At 35.9% G+C, this 21,825-nt stretch overlaps 1 protein-coding gene across 1 annotated transcript; it reads right to left on the reverse strand.

Moving 5' to 3' along the window:
- Positions 1–479: 479 nt before the first annotated feature.
- Positions 480–18,785, reverse strand: LOC128989143 (inactive pancreatic lipase-related protein 1-like). The gene is made up of 10 exons (XM_054411010.1): positions 18,684–18,785; positions 17,467–17,611; positions 14,968–15,133; positions 13,352–13,455; positions 11,846–11,973; positions 11,015–11,158; positions 3,838–3,942; positions 2,600–2,708; positions 1,172–1,290; positions 480–571 (listed from the first exon to the last, which is right to left on the reverse strand). The coding sequence occupies exons 1-10, from the start codon at positions 18,775–18,777 to the stop codon at positions 480–482; spliced, it is 1,206 nt and encodes a 401-aa protein (XP_054266985.1). The 5' UTR covers positions 18,778–18,785.
- Between the last annotated feature and the right edge of the window lie 3,040 nt (positions 18,786–21,825).

Genomic DNA, 21,825 nt, shown 5'->3' on the forward strand with positions numbered 1-21,825 from the left:
TTTATCAGAACAGTTCACCCTTGCACTGTACCAGCTCATCCTGTTTTGCTTTGCTGGATATGTTCCAAGCAGAGGCCTCTGTGGCCCTCATGAGGGCAATGCAAGTAAAAAGAGGCCGCCAACCTTTTTTTTAATATAACTAAACAAATATGTTGTACAGTAATATCAAAAAGAATACATCAGGTTTAAAAATGGCAAGAGATGGGATGCCTTTTTTGATATTTGGAAGCCAAAGTATATAGTAAAATAACCTAATTTGCAAACCTTTGATGGCTGAAAGAGCAAAGGCTAAATTAAAGAGATTTTTAACTCTGTCAAAACCTACTTCTCACTTGTAATAGATTTCTACTTTTACAATCATAGTGATAAACAAATCCATGGGTTAAGTATTACAGTATTACTCAAATAGTTCAAATATATTTACAAACTGTACAAAATAAAAATAGATACCTATGAAAAGTTTTGAAATTGAATTGGTACTATATTCCTCCGTATTTTTCCTGTTCGATGCCTGGTTTGGTTAGACCCATTCTATGATATGTCATTATGTAATCATTCAATGGCTCTTTGACTGAAACAAGAAAATGGTTTATTATAGAAAAATAGATTTTTGAAGTACAATAACTGTTAAATTTGGAAATTTATCTTTTCTTCTTTTTTGTGTATAATTTTGTTGTTGAAATATTTTACTAAACTGTTCCACTTTCTCTCAGAGTTAATCTTGTTCTTGCTAATCAGGCTGACTTCAGCGCTCCTTACTTCACATAGCAATGTTAGAAATATGACAAATTTTGCATCAAAAGCCTCAAACCCAGAGTAATTTTTATCTTAACATTTTTTTTCCAATCGAACCTAGATTATTAAGAAGCATATGTGACATTATTCTGGCCTTTTGAACAATCCAACAATTGTTTATTAACAATTGTTATTTTGCAATGAAACAACTATTCAGAAACCTAATTATAACAAAATAATACACACTGCAAAACTTGTCTAATACTGCAAAAACCAAATTGACATAAACGTTTGAAAGTTATTTTATAGCAATAGAAAATTAGCTAAGGAGGGTATTCTAGATTAACATCTCTAGGAATCCTTCCAAACCTAACAACCAAGGAATTGGTTGCAGTATATTGCAGTTATGGTTGCTGATATAGCAACATAAACTTACTACAGAATGGGGGTCTAGCATTGGTTGTAACAGCAAAGGTGCCTCGGCCAGGAAACACACTTGTGTAGCGTCCCATTTGCTGACAGGTTTGAGGAGTGCATCGACTCGCCAAAACACCCCTGCAACATAACCGCGAGCTCGCTATATACTTATAGTATTGTGATATCATGTATCGTTTTGTTTTTTGAATGTGGATACTACCACAGAGAAGCAAGGTACAGAAGAAACATTCCATGGTACACTTAAGTGGTGTCTAGCACTAGTTGCTAGTATCTAGGACAAAGTCCAACACCGCCCCCTTGCCGATATGTACTACAACACTCATGGTGGAGGAAGACCCTGTGCAGTGTGCGGTAGGAATTTCCTCACAGTGCTCGCTGCTTTGGCTCTTCCTTAATTGCTTGTCACAAATGTATTTCTGGAACAACTTACCAGAGTTGAAAGCGCACAGGCTTTAAAACACAGGCTTTTTTGAAAATACCCCCGCCGCAGCAAACCTGCCGACTAAGCGAATTTCCATCTGAATGATTTTCAATTAAATCTATTTAAATAACATTAGGTTTAACGAGTACCTAGGTTTGCTGCCACAAGGAAACTAAAACTAATAAAGTGTCTTTTAGTAAAATAATAATAGCTTAGTATAAAATAAATAAATTTGCCAAGTTTGATCAAAATATATCCATAAACAAACAAACTACAACATTTTCAATATTCTCCATAAGAATAACATGGGAATTTTTCATTTACAATTTTTTGAATTTTCTCCGTCACCAATAACCGTACAAAAACACTTTGATATACTAAATTATTTGTTTTTTAAGCTCTTTAATATGGTCTAGAGATGAATCGGGAAATTTTGTGTTTTAGGGGTCAAAAATGATAAAAACCAATTTTTACCCCATAAAACTCCCCGTAAAACCCCGTTCCCATGGTCCGATCATGATGGTTCACGAACTCATTCAAGTTTATCCCGCCTTACACCTTTAAACCAAATTTCATCAAAATCGGACAAAAATTACTCAAGTCGATGGACACATATATATATATATAGATATATAAAAATTTGAACGAATGGTGTTTTTGGCCTCTGGGGACATCAAAATGAAAAAGTAAATCGGTCCCGGGCCTAGGTCTTACAATGAGACCTACGGTAATAGCTACTTCCCTATAGGGAAATTCGCTAAAAACAGAATAGGAACGTTCCTATAATATGTGTCTTTTCCCACAATACCACTGATTAAATGTGATTAATTGTAAGATATAGTTTACAAATACACCATTATATTGCTTAAAATAGGTTTAAAGTTAACATAAATAAGTTACAAGAAGCAAATCAAAACAACGAAACATACTTAAAACTGTCAGCTGATGGTGGCTGATGAAGAATGATGGAGTGTTATTGTATAAGATTATAAAAGCCTTACTCACTTTAACAGTGTCATTTGCTTGCCCCAGAAAGAGCAGTTTGATCTGAGAGACTCAATGTAGTATGTCCAAGCACGTTCATGGCTACAGCCGATTATATCTGCCAACTGCTCTGAAACAAGTCAATCGGCAATAAGAAATCGTTGTAGGTACCTACAATTATTATAAAATAAAACAGATAATGTTGATTAAAAGTAGATCATAAGTCATAAAACATAAACTCAGTTATCACAGGTCTATTAATGTCCTTAAAATATCTGGCTAAACCCTTGTTATTTAATACGCAAGCAGGTTTTTTGTGACAATTACACCTCCGAAACCGCTGAACCGATTAATATGTTTTTGGTGTCATTGGACAGAGCGTAACTTGAAGTTGTGCAGGAAACTTTCTTTTTAGGGAAATCATTAGAGAGTGAGGCCCTGGGACCCTTTAAAGTTTCGTATTTCTCCATAAGATTAACATGGGAAACAAACATTGTTATGAAACTCCAGCTGTTGTCAGAAATTAAAAGTGAGAACAAGAACATATGTTAATTGTAAACTGTAAATAAGTTTGCTAATTTAACAGTTTGCTACAAACATTTACTTACTTGGTTGAAATGAACGAACTTCAACCAGGACGTGATTGAACCATGCGAATGAGCTCACTTATGAAGTTAAACGGGGCAAAGCCCGCGGGTTCAACCAGGACGTGATTGAGCCATGCGAACGAGCTCACTTGTGAAGTTAAACGGGGCAAAGCCCGCGGGTACAGCTAGTTGGAATTAAACATTAATTGGTCTCTATGGCAACAAGAAACAATTTAATTTTACATTACTCTATGATGACCTGGTTTACATTTCTCAACACAGTAATTGATTTTACCCCCCTAAACAAGATTATTGAATCAATCATCATAGCTTCCTCTTATCAACAGTATAGGGTTGTGGCAACGTTGCTTCGGCCAGCCTATTGCCATGTAGCAACAGTAATAAGGTACAGAAGCACAGTTATGAATTAGTGCCAGCTGTTTTGGTATGCCAGGGCTGAGACGATGCCACTTTTGTCTTGCTGGGACCTTGTACTAGAGGAGGCAATAATTAAGTAATTATAATTAGTTTTTATGTGTATCCACGCAAGTGACGTTTTGAATAAAAGAATAGCAAATGTTAGGGGAAGGAAAAGCGATCCTAACGCCTTACATATTTGTTAAAATATGCTATGGATCAAATTGTTGTCTTGATTCAATGGTAAATGCTTACCAATAACAGCTTCAGTCAAAGCAGCTATGTGTTCCCAGAGAATGCCTTTGTTAAACCAACAGCCAGGTTGTTTCTGACCACCATTTACAAAAAAGTCCACATGACCTGTAAAAATTTAGAAAACATGAAAACGATATAAAGCATGGATAAATATTAGATACATAATAGATATACTGGGCTATTCAATAAGAATCGTGCAAAACTAAACGGTTGGTACACCTGTTTCCGTGATTTTAAACAGATTCATTTTTATGGTATAGCCTCTGGATCACTGATTTTTACAATAAAAGGTTTAAATTACCTGTATCCGTCAAGTGATCCTGGTTTGTAGTTGGTTGACTACAGCTGTTTCATGTTAATATTAACACATCTTCAGGTCAAATTGTTGCATTGATTTATTCCATAGAATGGTCGTCATAAGGTTTAAAGTTCAAAAAAAAAATAACACATACACGTACACGAAACATTTAACACTGATTGGCCAAAACACAAAACGAAAAAGCGCATAATTAAACATCAGACACGTACGGCGCCGGTAGAAGGTAGGTCATGACTGCCGTGTGCCGGAAGTGATAGCCCCCCACTCACTATCAGCTGTTATCTTTTGTGGTCTAAGATGCGTATGGCGGCATTGTAAATAATATTCAACTCGAATGAGAGTTTTTCATTTAAGATGTTTTCAAGCTGTTTTTTTTAAGCACTAAACGGTTGGTACACCTGTTTCCGTAATTTTAAACAGCTTCATTTTTATGGTATAGCCTCTGGATCACTGATTTTTACACCACCTTCCAGAAACTTAAAAATTAGAGAAGAATCCAAATAAATTTTTTAAATCATAAAAAAGATTTTTATTTGAATCAGAGCATTTTACTCCATTAAAACAAAAACATTATCTCCATTGATTGTCCTATGTTTGTGTTCTGTTATTTAAATTTGCATCTGATGTACCTATTAATCAGCTGGGCTTAATGTTTGGAGAAAGGAAATTCAATTTGAAGGTCATTAATTTTTATTGAGCGAAGCTCTTATACGTCAACTCTTATGCATTTCGTAATACGCAAACTCCTCCTAGACGGCTGAATCAATCGTTTTCAAATTTTGCATGGTGATAAAGACCATATCGGTGAGTGCCAACATCTATATGGCGTTAAAAAAGTCTCTCAGGAATCCACCCCACTGGGTCTCAAAGTTTCAATGTAATCCTTATGGAAGCATTATTTGACACATAAACAAAGACATATGATCAGCTGTTGACTTTTGAATGCAGTAGATAAAGAAATAGCTGATAGAATTATTCCACAGATATTAGAACAGAAACGGTATGTATCATAATATAATCAAATGACGACACTAGCTTGAGGTCCGTGACCTGAAGTGGTGAAGGAAGTAGTACAGTAGTCGCAGTTAGTCTGGGCACGTGGACCCTTGTGTGCTAACCGTCCCCCACGCCAAAGCCATGAAGACAGCGCTGAGGCGCTGAACAACCCCATAGAGTTTGGGCCCGATGTTTTTGGAAATGAGCAATAAACACTCCCCTCTACACCCCCCGCTCTAGCGCGGCTGCGCGCCCAGACTAGCTGCGACTACTGTAAATGCAAGCAGTCCGGGCTGTGTGAACTGTTTGTGACAATTAGATTAACGTATCTACAATCCTAAAATTCTATGGGAAGGGAGGAAAACGGGTCCGCGACGTAGGAAGTGGTGAATGAAGTAGTCAAGGCCAGCTGTCCGGAGTGTGGAACTGTTTATGACGATTAGATTAAGGTATCTGCAATCCTAAAATGCTATTGGAAGGGAAGAAAACAGGTCCGCGACGTATAAAGTGGTGAAGGAAGTAGTAAAGGTGAGCTGTTCGGGGTATGGGATCTGTTTATGACCATTAGATTAAGGTATTAGCAATCCTATGATGCTATGGGAAGGGAGGGAAACAGGTTCGTGAAGTAGGAAGTGGTGAAGGAAGTAGTAATGGCAAGCAGTCCGGACTGTGGGAACTGTTTTTGACGATTAGATTAAGGTATCTGCAATCCTAAAATGCTATGGGAAGGGAGGAAAACAGGCCCGCGACGTAAAGTGGAGAATGAAGTACTCAAGGCGAGCTGTTCGGAGTGTGGAAACTGTTTATTAAAATGCTATGGGGAAGGGAGGGAAACAGGTCTGCAACGTAGGAAGAGGTGAAGGAAGTAGTCAAGGCGAGCTGTCCGGAGTGTGGAAACTGTTTATGACGATTAGATTAAGGTATCTACAATCCTAAAATGCTATGGGAAGGGAGGAAAACAGGTCCGTGGTGTAGTAAGTTGTGAAGGGAGCAGTAAAGGCGAGTTGTTTGGAGTGTGGTAACTGTTTATGACAATTAGATTAAGATATCTGCAATCCTAAAATGCTATGGAAAGGGACGGAAACAGGTCCGTGACGTAGGAAGTGGTGAAGGAAGTAGTAAAGGCGAGTTATTAGGAGTGTGGGATCTGTTTATGACCAAAAGATTAACGTATTTGGTATTTGCAATCCAATAATGCTAAGGGAAGGAAGGGAAACAGGTCTGAGACGTAGGAAGTGGCGAAGGAAGTAGTCAAGGCTAGCAGTGCAGACTGGGGAAACCGTTTGGGCAGTTAGATAAATGTATCTAATACTTAAATGCTATGAGAAGGGAAGGAAACAGGTCTATGACGTTGGAAATGGTGAAGGAAGTAGTAATGCTTGCAGTGCAGAGTGTGGGAACTGCCTTAAGCAATTACATTAATGTATCTGCAATCATAAAATGCTATGGGAAGAGAGGGAAACAGGTCCACGACGTAGGGGGTGGTGAAGGAAGTAGTAAAGGTGAGCAGTGTTGAGTGTGGGAATGGATTCGTATCTGCAATGCTAAAATGCTATGGGAAGAGACTGTAGACTGTAGGTTAAAATGATTACGAAGCACGAATCGATACATATTTCAATACATGCAATCGTTTACAATAGAAATTAACAGCTGAGTTGACAACAGCTGATTTTTACTCCATAGAGGCTAAAAACTATTTTTACTCCCTAAAGAGTAAAAATGCTTCTTTAGACCCGCAACGCATTAATTAAAAATGACTGTTTTTACTGCAGTATGACAAAAACAACATAATATGAACCCTAGTCAAGTCAAGAGTCAAGAGATTTATTGGTCTAAGAACACAAAATGTACAGTGCATACGACCTTGTCAAGTACAATTATTTAAATAATAAAATTAAATATCACAGATTTAGCCTATAAGAATAACAATAACACAGCTACCTACAAAAACGATTAACAGTATCACAGATTCAAACATCTTTCATAATTGAACCCTTGATGACTCCGCTCCAATAGTTCCAATGAACACACTAACGCAGTAACACTAGTACTCAACAACCAAAAACGGTTGTTTTAAAGTAGCAAACTCTAAAACCCAAAATGCTTCTTCTTGTTTTGTAGTACCGGTACCCATTTATTGACAGGCTTGGTAATATGTAATACTCAACTAAGCAACTGAGATAAAACCCAACCTTGACCTTGTCAAAACACACCCTTTATACCATTGTTTTAACAGTCAAGCTGTTTGAAATCGCAAGAAACAAGACTTACCAACCGTTCAGTTGTGCACAATTCTTATTGAATAACCCTGTAAATAAAATAATACCCCCGCCGCAGCAAACCTGCCGACTAAGCGAATTTCCATTTGTCTGAATTTATTTTCAGTTAAATATATTTTAATAACATTAGATTTAACGAGTACCTAGGTTTGCTGCTACAAGGAAACTAATAAAGTGTGTTTTTGAGTAAAATATTGATAGCTTAGTACAAAATAAATAAATTTGCCAAGTTTGATCAAAATATATTCATAAACAAGCAAACTACAACATTTGACAATATTCTCCATAAGAATAACATGGGAATTTTAAACTTACATTTTTTTTAATTTTCTCCGTTACTAATATTCGAACAAAAATACTTTTATATACTAAATTATTTGTTTTATAAGCTCTTTAAAAAGGTCTAAAGAGAAATTGGGAAATTTTGTGTTTTGAGGGTCAAAAGTGAGAAAAACCAATTTTTACCCCATAAAACCCCCCGTAAAGCCCCGTTCCCATGTTCCGATCGTGCTGGTTCGCGAACTCATTCAAGTTTATCCCGCTTTACACCTTTAAACCAAATTTCATCAAAATCGGACAAAAATTACTCAAGTTATCGCGTTCACGGACGTATATATATATATATATATATATATAAGTCTATATATATATACATATATAAAAATTTGAACGAATAGTGTTTTTGGCCTCTGGGGACATCAAAATGAAAAAGTAAATCGGTCCCGGGTCTAGGTCTTACCGTGCCACCTACGGTAATAGCTACTTCCCTATAGGGAAATTCGCTAAAAATTAGAGTATAATTTATGACAGTTTGGCAAATACAACTGAGAAAGTTGGGGAAACAATCCACCACAAAAAAATGGTGTGATTCGGAATAAATGTTTAAGGCAGATAATAACAATAACATTGGTTTTAACTAAGCTAATCAGCTTCTCAAGATTTTAACATAATCACAGAACTATAATTAAATCGGTAAAATAATCTTAACTAGTTAACCGCCCGTGCTCCACCACGGGAATGTTGTCAGCAATAAAAGAAATAATAATTAACAAATACTGTTTATCTTTGTATTTTATTTAGGGGTTGTTTAATTTTTTACATGAAATAGAACTGATAGTTTGCCTGTATAAACTATTTTATGTTAATCAAACCGATGTATTATTTTAACCAAATGAATGTTTTATATTAATTCGAGTTTCATTTGAAAAATAAATAGTATACGATCTGGGCAATGCTGATAACCTAATAAGCAGCTATTTATGATAGGCCTATTTAGATAATTTGCTCAAGTATATTCTTACATTCGTCGTTTTTTTTTCATTACATTTGTTGTATGGAATAAAGATAGTCACATACATACTTACATGTAAATCACACATCAGCAGTTGGTCGCATTTCACGAATCCTTGACCCATACTGTGAGTAAAAGCTGTGTTTACGTTGTTAGAGGGTATTAACGGTCCAATTTGATGGAAAAGGAGTCGTGGATTTTAAAACTATGAAGACTATTACTACCAGAAAGATGTTGATTCAAGTGAGACTTAGAACTGGCCATTTCAAATGCAGATTTGTATTATATTTTACTCAAATAGTTTTTTGTCTCTTTTGACCCTTAGTACTTTTTTTTATAGTCGCTGTTGATAAGATTTTCCATAAACTCAAAATGTTGATAAGGAGCTCATTTTACCTTCCCCTTGTGACAACATAAGGAAAAAATATTTGTGTCCCAATTAGTCTGTTCTGACTCAAAATTCATAGATTTGCAGTACTGACAAATCCAATCTAACGACCCGAATTCAAAAGAGTTGGTATTTTTTAGAAGGGACTTCCAGAGCACATTTAACACCATCACTGCTCTTTACCTTTTTAAATCGATGGTTCTCTACATGTTTTTTTCGTTCTGTATGTCTCTTTACGCCCGGTTAATGATTAGCTTTTCTTTTTCTTTTTGTACTTTTCACATCCTGGGGTTAATGATAAAGTTTTATAACGCTTTAATGACCCGAGTCAACATTGCCATTAAACATCAAGTCAGATACTTCTTCGCCAGAACCGAAATCGTAAGTCACAGTTTCTCAAGCAACTTTCCTGTGTAGGCCTACTCAAAAAATATAGTAGGGTATAGTTCTTGTAGTTCCACGTATCCCAGCGTACTCGCCATCTCGAGAAGGTAAAATTTGGACGTCGAACACTGATCTTGAGTAAGATTAATCACTTACGATAAAATGTTTGTATGTTTACCAACCATTAGCAATTATCTGTACAACTTGCAAGCGGATTTCCCTATGATTGTTCTGGTGGCTATAGAGAATAAATTATATTGATCAAAACAATAAGTTTCCGTCCCCTACTATGGGTATTATTTCACATTCGATACTCAAACTTAAACTCAATTACCACTTTCCTTCAGATCACTTTGCAGGAAAACTAAAACATTTTTGTGTCCCAGTTAGTCTGTTCTGACTCGAAATTCATAGATTTGAAGTAGTGACAAATCCAATCTAACGACCCCAATTCAAAAGAGTTGGTATTTTTTGTAGTGACTTCCAGAGCACATTTAACACCAACACTGCTCTTTACCTTTTTAGTTCGATGGTTCTCTACATTTTTTTTTTTGTTCGGTATGTCTCTTTACGCCCGGTTAATGATTACCTTTTCTTTTTCTTTTTGTACTTTTCACACCCTGGGGTTAATGATAAAGTTTTATAACGCTATAATGACCCGAGTCAACATTGCCATTAAACATCAAGTCACATACTTCTTCGCCAGAACTGAATGGTAAGTCACAGTTTCTCAAGCAACTTCCCTGTGTACTTGAAAAAAATTCACTGATATATTGTAGTTCCACGTATCCCAGCGTACTCGCCATCTCGAGAAGGTAAAGTTTAGTACCACTGAACGTCTAACACTGATCTTGAGTAAGATTCGTCACCTACTATAAAATCCCACTCATTAGCAATTATATGTACAACTTGCAAGCGGATTTCCCCATGATTATTCTGGTAGCCGTAGAGAATAAATTATATTGATCAAAACAATAAGTTTAAGTTCCCTACTATGTGTATTATTTCACATTCCATACTCAAACTTAAACTCAATTATCACTTTCATTTAGATCACTTTGCAGGAAAACTAAAACATTTCAAAAATAAGTTAACAAATACACTAACTTTCCTCGATCAAAATCGTGTGTTTATAAACAGAAACTCCAAGTTTAATAATTGCATACTGAAAGTGAGGTTATAAAAATAATAACAAATGTCTGACAAACATTAAACAGCTGACGAATAATTTATAAACTGTGTATTATATTCTTCAATAAGAATTGTTTATTGACTCGACCTTTAAAGGGCTATAGGTCGTAGCCCTTAGAAAAAACGTAAATTCTAAGGAAGTTCGGCAAATCTACGCACCATCCCCTTTAATTTGAGACATAAATCTTGTGGATCGGTCCAGTAATTACTGAGAAAACAGTGTTACAACTGTGTATTAAATATATAGATGAATAAGTAACACTTGTCACCCACACAACCCCCATGTCACATCCACATGTGTTTGTTGTGTTGTGTATCATAGCACTCACCCACGGGTGTCATCATTCCCAACCCAAGGCAGGTGATGAAGTGGTCAGCGTTGGTATGAATGACATCAACAAACATTGCGTCACTCGGGTTCAGACGGGTGTCCGGGTGAGCTCCCTCAAACCCGGGCTGTGCCGGGTCTAAACCTGGAGTCCAAAAACATATTTCGCCTGTGAATATCTTTACTAGATAAATGATCAGCCTGATTAGCACTGTATTGTTGGAATCTTAATTCACATTGTAGAAATTCCTCTTACAGCTTAATTCTTCTACCCAAGATGTTGGTGAAGGTGAACCTGGGTTTGATTTCAAGGGGAACACAATATAATGGCATTCCAAAACCATTCTCTGTCTAGAAATATTTGTTAGGATTGAAACCATATTTTAAATCAAATGTTTAAAGTTAAACGTAAACTAATACAGTGTACTCTTTACTAGTTGTCGTTTTTATTGAGCACACCGTTACCTATGGCAGGGAGACATCAAAGGATAGTGAAGGATAGAGAAGAAAGTTATTAACCCTATAAACTATGCTGTTCAAACACGAGATAAATAAGCAGTAAAAATATCAAATGTCTCATTTATTTATTTTCCAAGCCATGGTGCAAATTAATCCAAAACTAACAAAAAACAATGCTGAAAAACAGGTCTACATTAGTAAATGAACTAAATAGGGCCCAAACCCAAAGGCGCAAGAGTTTAGGCTTATTGTTGTGCAAGGGAGGGAAAAATTTGCCTGCAAGGATTTGGTGGGGTGCAAATATCTCTCGGGCTCATAGCACATCACATGCAAACTGAGGGAACGCTGAAAAATTACTTTTCTGGTATGGTACCTGTTAGTCTAGCGATGTTCTTGATCTTGGCAGACACGTAGGACAATGCATGAGCACCAAGGCTGTGGCCAATCAGATGAATCCTGTCCACCACTGCCAGCTTGTTCTCCAACAAGTAACTAATGAATCTGCAAATAGTATCGCTAAAGATTATTTTGGCTTCAAAATATCAAATCTTGATCTCCAGGAGATGACTGAAATTATTCACCTTTACCAAATAAAGTTACTTTTATTTCAAATTATTAAAAATTAATATATGTCTATCGAGTGTGTAAAACTTTTAACATTTAAGATTTACGGACAAAAGAAACTTAGTCTGATTACTGTCTATAAACCCGCAGTCCCCAATCCATTTCCTACTTTCACCCCGCCTAAAAGCGCAGATGTATTTAATTTATATTAGAATAAGGAGTAAATGTTTGTTGTGTGTGAAAATAGTATCAAGATAACCATTGAGCAGTCAGTGTAGAACTCTTCACTCACAGGCAGAAGCCCATGTGATAAAATTTGTATTATATTGTAATGCTGTATAATCGCATTACACAACGATGGTAATCGATTGCCTGTACTACCTTTTTTTGCCTGTTTTTGCATGTACTACCTTGTGAAAAAGGTAGTAGTTTATTAACGGTATTTTTGTTTTACTTGTTAAAACAAAAATTGCTTGATTTGACTATGTCGTCATTTGGACTAAAATAAATAGTGAAATAGTGATCAAAAATGTCAATTGTGTTGCTGCATTTCATCTTCAGAGCAAGCAAGCAAGTTGTAGCTTGCCTTGGGGTGGGTTGCTGTCCCCTGTCCAAAACATCAGCCAGTATTTTCAACAATACAGACATTGCCTGAATACCGACAGTCAACAGGTGTCCTATCTTTGGCTTTGGTACACTACCTTTAGTACACATTCAATTCCAAGTTTTGACAAGTTTAGGATTTTCAGTTAGTTCAGTTGAGCAACAGGCATTGTGTTCTGTTGAAAATACTGTTTTATTTCCTGCACACTGTCTTTTAAATCGTACAAATCTGAAAGGGTGTTTTTTTGTGTATAGGCTATCAACAGCATTAGCATTGTTGTACTAAGGAAACAGTCAAAACAGTGGTTTTGCTCCTATCTAAAATTGCTTTTTTGTTTAATAGGATCATATAGATTGTCCAATGAGAAATGACATAACTGGGTCCAGAATCAATATAATTTTAAATCAAAACCAACAATCTTCAGATTTGAAGGTGATCCCTAACCACTTGGCTACCTTCAAAATTTTTCAACTAATGTACCTGTATTTTGTTATATTTTGTTGATCAACTAACCTGTCATAAACAAAAAATACCCCCACCACAGCAAACCTGCAGACTAAGGGAATTTCCATTTTCCTGGCTGGATTTCTACTAAAATATTCCATTAAAATTTTCTGATTTATTTCTTATTTAAACTCTTTTAATTGTGTATATAAAGAAAAAAAAATACTTGACCAGAAAATATTATGGTGGCATTCGTAATTTTCTTACCTGGCGACCTGAGCACCCACCACTCTGGAGTTCACAGCTGCTCTAATATATTGCAGACCATCACTGCCCTTGCTCCAGTCACAGGTCACAACGTTCATGTCTCTCTGAAATCCAAGACATTTTGGCTAACAAGAAATTCAACATTTAAATACTATCTTTAGTTACAAAAACCCTGCCACAGCATCCCTGCAGACTAAGCAAATTTTCATCAAGACTTTACTTTGAAATGGCGACCAAACGAATGTAGGTATTTTAAGCTAAGTATGAATGGAGATGAGTGTAGGATGAGTAGCCCGATCTTGTAGTCTTGTTAGTAACTATAAGGCGGACATGTTCCTTAGATACAGCTGTTAATTAATAGCCCATATACAACGAATAGTAACTAGAGGTCTACAGTTTTTGCTGAACCACATTTTTGCCTTGTAGCTAAGAAAATGGTCTAATTATCAGGACAGTACTGCGGATAGTACTCACGAGTGTGGACGTTAATCCACACCAGGGAGGGAGTATCACATCCAGAGTACATTTATCTGATAGGATTAGTGTGGTTATTATCGGTAATAGCATAGATAAAACATACTCCCCCAAGTACATTTCTCATCCTTATGCAACAGCTGAAGACAATTTTATTGTTAGTTCTGTACGGTTTATGTAGAGGTCGTGTTTTGTTTACAATTTGTTTCCAGTTATTACAGTCATTTAAAACCTCGTTTAACCAAATAATACGATCTAATCATAAACAATAACTTGTATCCTAGTTATATAACCAAACAGTAAAGCACAAATCAAGAAATTAACCCTAAAACAATAGAAACAAAATTTTGTTGACACTAGCGCCCAGTGTCACCGTACATGAACTAGACACGAAAAACGTGCTCCAAAATTTACAATGGGATGACAAGTCTACTTGTGTTGGTTGGTCTATGGTAATAGCTAGCAATATCTAGTATGAAACAAATTAATCTGCCACATTTGATCAACCATAATCAAGCAAACTACAACAGTTTACATACACTTTTTAAAAAATACACAAGAATTATAAACCTTCCTTTTATAGAATTTTCTCTGTAAGCCCACAAAACTTAAATATATACCGGTACTTAAAAATCTGTTTTTTAAGCCCAACAAAATGAGTTCAAAATCAATTGCAATATGTTATGTTTTTGGGTTATAATGGGAAAAACCATATTTTACACCCCCATAAACCCCCTTCTAAAATACTGTTCCCCATAGTCCAATCATGCTGATTAGTATAACCAGCATGATTGGACTGGTTAGCTAAATTGTTCGAAATGTAGATTTACTTTTACACGTATGAAACAAATTTTGTCAAGATTGGATCAAATACTAGAGTTATCACACAAACGGACACACAAATATACATTTTTTCTCTTATATTGTTGTTGGTCTCTGGGGACATCAAAACAAAAAAAGTAAAGCGATACCGAATCGTGGTCTTAATTACCATGAGACCTACGGTAATAGCTTGCTTATTCCCTATATAGGAAAATCATAAAAAACTTATATGTTTTCATCAACCATGTATTTCACAACCTTTTTTCATTTTTTATTTTCATTGTTGATTTTTTTTTAACAAACCATAGAGCTACACTTACAATATCTAACAGTGTGTTTTCCAATTCTCTGACCCATGAAATGTTACCACTCGAGCGAAAGCCGTGAGTGAGAATGACAGTCCACCGACGGCTGTCCCAGTCTAGGCCTAGGAGTGAGATATCTGGTTCTGTCTTCACAAGCTGTCTCTGTGTATTTCTATACGTTCTGTAAATAAACACATTTTACGTATATAGGTTGTTGACAAAATAGCTGGGTAGCTGAGCAGTTATAGTGCTCGCCTAGTAATAAAAAGGTAGCTGGTTCGATCCTGAGAAAAAGTTGTTGCTTTTTGATGGTTCAAAACTGGACCCAGTTGTCCTTGAGTAGTATAAATGATATAAATAAATAAATGTTTCCAAAATATATTTTTGCAGAGTAAAAGAATCGTTAACACACAATTATAATAAGTAGCTTAGTAAAACATGGGTGCTACTGCTATAGTGGTTAGAGTGCAGGACTTCGGTCCCTGGATTTTATCAAAGTGATAATGCCGCATCCTCTTGGTCTAGCATGAAGTAATGTGAAAAACGATCCTGGGCTATAGTGTGATTGTTGACGGAAAGCGGCTGGCTGAAGGGTGGACTCTACTCACACACACGCAGGCCTCACACACACAGACGCAAGGGATTAGGACGGACGTGGGACGGACCATTGACCTGCCGCGCGAGTCATCGCTGGCTCACGGAAATTAAACAATCAATTTTTTAATTTTACGTTTGTTATAAAATCTGGTAACGCTTTTGACTTCAGCTCAAAATGCTTAGTAAAATGATACCAAACAATATATATTTTGCTTACAAAGTGTAAAAGCTACGAATATTTTAACACGCTTTGATTAGCTAGCTACTTGTCATAATCATTTCGTGTTTGGACTCATTTTTCATTGAATTAAACAACAAATGTATTAACACTAACCATTTTACTGTATATCTAACATCAAATGAATTGCAATTTTGAGGTATCATACAACAGATGTTATATTTCTACTTAGTGAATAGGGGTTCGGGGCTTTCAGGCAATTAGGACGGTGGTGAGTGTGCGTGCGTGAGTCGGGTCCCTCGCAGGTAGGGCTGAGCTCCAGCCGCACTCCGGTAAAAATCAGACTATAGTTCATTGTGTCCTAGGACAAAAAAGGAGTAAAGGGCTTTAGTCCAAAGGTTTACGGTTCAAATCCCACCAATCAGCAATGACTATATGATAATGTTGCAAACCAGAGGTTTTTTAAGCTGTGTTCACCTATCTGGAAAACAGGAGACATATCTCATGTAGAGAGAACTATCTCTGTAAAAAAACTCCCTCCAACTACTTAAACAGTACCAGCAACTGACAAATACTTTCTGCCATCAGTTTGTCCACAACACTTAACTTATCATGGGCAAGTGGCAGGGGCGGCTCCAGAGGGCATGCACACACTAAACGCGCAGGCTATCGTTTCCAGGCCTACCCAAAATTTTGGTAGATATTTCAAAACTCGGACTTCGGTGCGGGAGGGACGGGTTCAATCCCCGGCACATCCACAAAACTTTAATGGGTTTGGACCGCTTTCCCTTAAGTGTTTGACTTAATTACAAAAATGCCACTGGCGTAGACACAAGAAAAAAAAAAGAAAAAAAACTATAAAAAAATAAAGAAATTTAATTATATGTAAACAAAGGGAAAACATTCAAACTAATTACTTTGCATTTAAATTTTAAAATTCCTCCTTTTTGCGGGGAAAGCCCTTCAAACCTCTTGTCCCCCCGATCAAACTGTGTTTCTTGATCCTTGTCAGGCCTACCCAAAAAATTATTCCTGAAGCCACTCCTGGCAAGTGGTGGGAGTAACTACCATATTTGATAGGGAAAATTACAAAAGTTACAATAACTTTTAAACCGTTATTTATATAGCATTGAGAGTGGCACCATATTGTTTACAGTTAAAAGGACCATCATAATAAATTTTTACAAGAATCGTTGTTCTGTTTTGTGAAAATCCAATTTATCGGTTATTTTATGGGAAAATTACCACTACAAATCCAAGTAAAAAAAATGTAATACGCCTGGAGATGCCATAGAATAGTATCCACAAACAAATTTAATCAAAATCGGACCACAGGTAGTAGTCTTAACTTAAGTCTTTAACTCTGTACCCATCCATAAACACACTCACTTACACATAAACAACTTGAAAACCACTTTTTTGGGTTCAGGAGGATCCAAACCGGATATATCCACCCAAAACGGATATCCACCAAAACTCAAACAGGAAAAATGTTAAGAAAACAAAATACTTTCTCCACTTACTTTGTAGGGGGTGAAAGTAAAAAGTATAGACCCCATACTGGCCCATAGGTAGAGAAAACTTTCTCCTTTGAGAACTGCCTTCAACAATATGACAATGAATCAATATGGTTTAAGTTAAAATAAATTTAATTTAATGGAAAATTGGTGGATTGTGTTTTAAGTTTAAGTTTAATAACAACAAGGTAACAAAGGTTTAAGGTAAGGGTTGGCACAAACCTCGTGCTTAGGTAGAAGACAGTGCCTATATCAAGTGGACTGTCTGGCAGACGACGGAACGGCCTCTCTACAGAGACCCAGGGATAGTCCAGCCCAAAACATCCCAAACCTGGGTAACATCGCTCCATAGGAGGTGGCTCTAAAACTGAAGTTTAGTGTTATAAAAAACTAGTGCTAGAGTTTTAGTTTCAGCTATTGATAGACGCAGACATTCTATTACCAGTTAAAGTTGTAGCTAAATTATAAATGAATGTTGTTGAGTTGAGCCACTAGCTAAGTGTACTGATGCTAATTATTACTGATTTCTACAAATTAATTTCTCTAACTTTTGAACCATATAAATACTGAAAGGACTACTTTTGTATACTATATTGATGCCAAATCAACTAAAATAGTAATCATGTACTAAAGGAGAAAATATAATTTTTGTTAATGGCCCATTCTAAGAATGATTCATTCAATGAAGTTCAATTAGATTAAAACATTACTACTGCTAATGAAAGAATTAGAAAGGATTTATACTTTAACAAATCTGGGGATGAAATGTAATGTTGGTTTAAAATACCTAAATTCGTATGGTCGCCATTTCAAAGTATTAAAGTATTTATGAAACATTATGTACCGTACTCTCTAAAATAAAAAATGATTAATCACAAATGAATAGCCTAGGCTATATATTTTTGATATTTTTCTCAAAATCATCAATATTCACCCCGGGAACAATGGAGGCTAAATATTATTTGACAATTTGGTTGAAGAATAAGAATGCACCCCTGTAACAAGAATAGTTTTGGCATTTTATAGACTTAAATCAAAGTACTTTACTTAATAATCTTCAGCTAAGTAAGTGTAACAAAGTGGTACCAGTAGTAAAAATGGAGTTAGACAGATGATCAGCCTTGTAGGTATGGAGCAGTCTCAAATTATGGAGCAAATATTCAATAAGTGCTCTTACTATACTGACATAGACTACATATATCTACTACCTATAGAGTTTTAGTCAAACACTGCTTTTTTTGCTTGAAATATTCGAGGCAAGGTTTCAATGGTTATTACTACCTTGGATTTAGCTCTTGATGGAAGTTTATGTTATCAAACAATATTATTTATTTTACTATATCTGATGGTTTTGTTTTACATAATGTGTATTTACTGTACCTTTTTAAAGTATTCCGTTTTCAAAATTTAGGATAGGCAAAAGAATAAAATAACCTTACCTTTATCAACACTATCATCCAGAATATCATTAGATATCATCACTGTATTTACAAAAGCTGCACAAAGTACAACATGAGTTATAAGCAGAATCATTGCTAACTTGACTGATTTTCCTCCTTAAAGATATGTGTGTGCGTGTGTGTGTGTGTACAGTAATAAGGCTGATTGTGTAAGTTCAATTAATGCTGCTACATATCTGTCATGTTTAACCCTGATTACCATACAAACATACAAACTTCCTCGGGTAGTTTAGTAACGCAACAACTTCTTTTCTACGATACATGTGATGGAATAATTTACCTCGTCATGTAATCCAACAAGTTGTAGAAATCAGTTGAATGACCTAAATATGTTTTGCCATTAATGTGGCATCGCCAATATGACAAAAACACAATATGTACAATCATATTGTCATCTATATATTTAATACACAGTTGTAACACTGTTTTCTCAGTAATTACTGGACGGATCTACAAGATTTATGTCTAAAATTATAGGGGATAGTGTGTAGATTTGCCGAACTTCCTTAGAATTTACGTTTTTTCTAATTATAGTTATCCAGGGGCCCTCAACATGGAATTTTATCCATACTCGAACTTTTCATATAAGTTGGTAAACAAATCTGTGCATTAAACATGAAGGCCAATGCATTTTATCCGTGGCTCATTAATTTCAACTAAGCTCATTTCAATTCTAAAACACTGGCAACCACTTTGTTACTGGGATGTAATATCCTAGTCAAAAGATCTTAGCAATTGCTTAAAAGTATGTGTCATGTCATTAATTCTAATAATATAGTTAGTTGTTCTGCCCGTGCCTTGGATTGGGGAGAGAACGCAGAGAAGATATGTCTATGGCGCAATGAAAAATACTCTACAGATGCGTTTTTCCCAGTTGGAGCCCATAAGACTCCATCCAAACTCTATGGTTCTTGTATCACTTAATAGGTACACAACATTTGTCTGCAACATAAATTGCTGTGTTTTTAAAATATATAATACTGAACTCATAAGTAAACAATTTTAAATTTAACTTTAAATATAATTTTAAATATTATTTTGAACAGTTTTAAATATAAAATGAAACTAACATTATGTTACATAGATTTTACTTCCATTTCAAAATCATGAACAACACAAAAACAAAAACAAACAAACAATTAAGTCAGCTGAAAACTATTTAAATTAATATATCTGTTTTAAGACAGTACAAACTCTTCCCCCATGAAATAATTCAAAGGATACTGTCGATTCTATATCTTCCGAAGTTGATTTATGTGCCGTCTCCATAGCATGTCATCAACAGCAACGGAGTACATAACTCTTCCAATTCTTTTCTTTATTTCGCCTTTTCTCCAAACAATTTTGCCATTTTTCACCATTTCTCTTACCAAAACATGTTCACCTTCTTTGAATTCTCTTATGGTTCCTTTGAAAGATGTACATCCTTGTTGGGCTGTGCGAAAGGTAGGTTTCAACGTTGACTCTAATGAAGGTCTCAAGACATCTAACGAATTCCGCAGTTTTCTTCCAAACATCAACTCTGCCGGACTTTTTGTTGTTGTTGATGTCGGTGTTCGTCTGTGAGATGAAAGAACTTTAAGAAGTTTTTCTTTTAGGTTTCCATTTGTGTCCACTTCTTTTCTTAAGTACCTTTTCACTTCTTGAACATAGCGTTCTGCTTGACCATTGCTCTGCGGATTATATGGTGCAATGGTTCTGTGAATAATACCATTATGTTTTAAGTAATTACTAAACTCTTCTGATTTAAATATTGAAGCATTGTCACTCACCAATGTATAAGGTAGGCCGAATCTTGCAAAAATATCTTCCAAAAACTCTATGGTTTTCTTTGATGTTGCTTGTGTCATGGGACAGGCTTCTAACCATTTAGAGAATGAATCTACAACCAGTAAAACGTATTGATTTGATACAGGTCCTAAGAAATCAACATGTATTCTTTTCCACGGTGCATTTTCTGGTTCCCATGGATGCCACGCTTTAGCAGGATTCTTCTGATTTCTTTGGCAGGGTGTACACTGTTTCACAAATTGTTCTATATCGAGATCCATGTCTGGCCACCAGACATAACTTCTTGCAAGGGCCTTCATCCTAACAATTCCTGTATGAGACGAATGTAGATCATTCAAAACACGTTTTCTCAGAGTGCGTGGTATAATAACTCGATCGCCTCTCATTATACAACCGTCCACTATACTCAATTCATCCAAGTGTTTTTTATACTCCTTATGACCCAATGGTTTACCTCGTAGTAAGCAATCGTAAATATCTTTCATTACAATTTCCTTCTGAGTTTCCTCTTGAATTTCGTCCAGCTTCACAGGCAATACATCATTGAATTGCCTAATTTGGTATAAACACGCTCTGTTTATGTCATCCATGAAATTTTCATCCTCTTTTCCTATTATCGGTGCTCTCGAAAGGGCATCAGACGAGACATTCTCCTCAGAAGTTATATGTTGAACCTCGTAGTCAAAACCTTGCAGGAATATGGCATACCTTAGAAGTCTTTGCGCAGTCATTCGTGGTAATTCCTTTGCGGGGTTGAAGATAGAAACAAGTGGTTTATTATCTGTTCTTAAAATAAACCTTTTGGAAAACACATATTGAAAAAACTTATTTACACCCCAAAAGATTGCTGTAGCTTCTTTATCGATTTGAGAATACGACCGTTCCGTGAGCGTAAGAGTGCGAGAAGCGAAACATATTGGTCTTTCCGATCCATCCGGGAGAGCGTGTGAAAGAGTAGCTCCAAGCCCTACTGGACTGGCATCAACTGACAGAATAATTGGTAATTTAGGGTCATATGGAACTAAAACTCTATCTGAAGCAATTTCCTTTTTTGTTTGAAGCCAAGATTTCTCACATTCCGAGGTCCAGGTAAACTTTCTACCACCTCTGGTCAGTTCATACAAAGGGTGTAACAAGCTTGAGAGATGATTGACAAACCTTCCATAATAGTTAATGAGACCCAACCAGCTTTTAAGCTCATCTTTATTGGTCGGTCGGGGAGCATTTACTACCGCCTCCACTTTGTCTTTACATTTGTGAATACCCTTTTCTGATATTTCATGTCCTAAATACACAATCTTAGCTTTAAATAAATTACATTTCTTACTAT

The sequence above is a fragment of the Macrosteles quadrilineatus genome, unplaced genomic scaffold, assembly GCF_028750875.1.
Source record: "Macrosteles quadrilineatus isolate MER2022 unplaced genomic scaffold, UCM_ALF_1.0 Scaffold_3__2_contigs__length_128488019, whole genome shotgun sequence".
Classification (NCBI taxonomy): Eukaryota; Metazoa; Arthropoda; class Insecta; order Hemiptera; family Cicadellidae; genus Macrosteles; species Macrosteles quadrilineatus.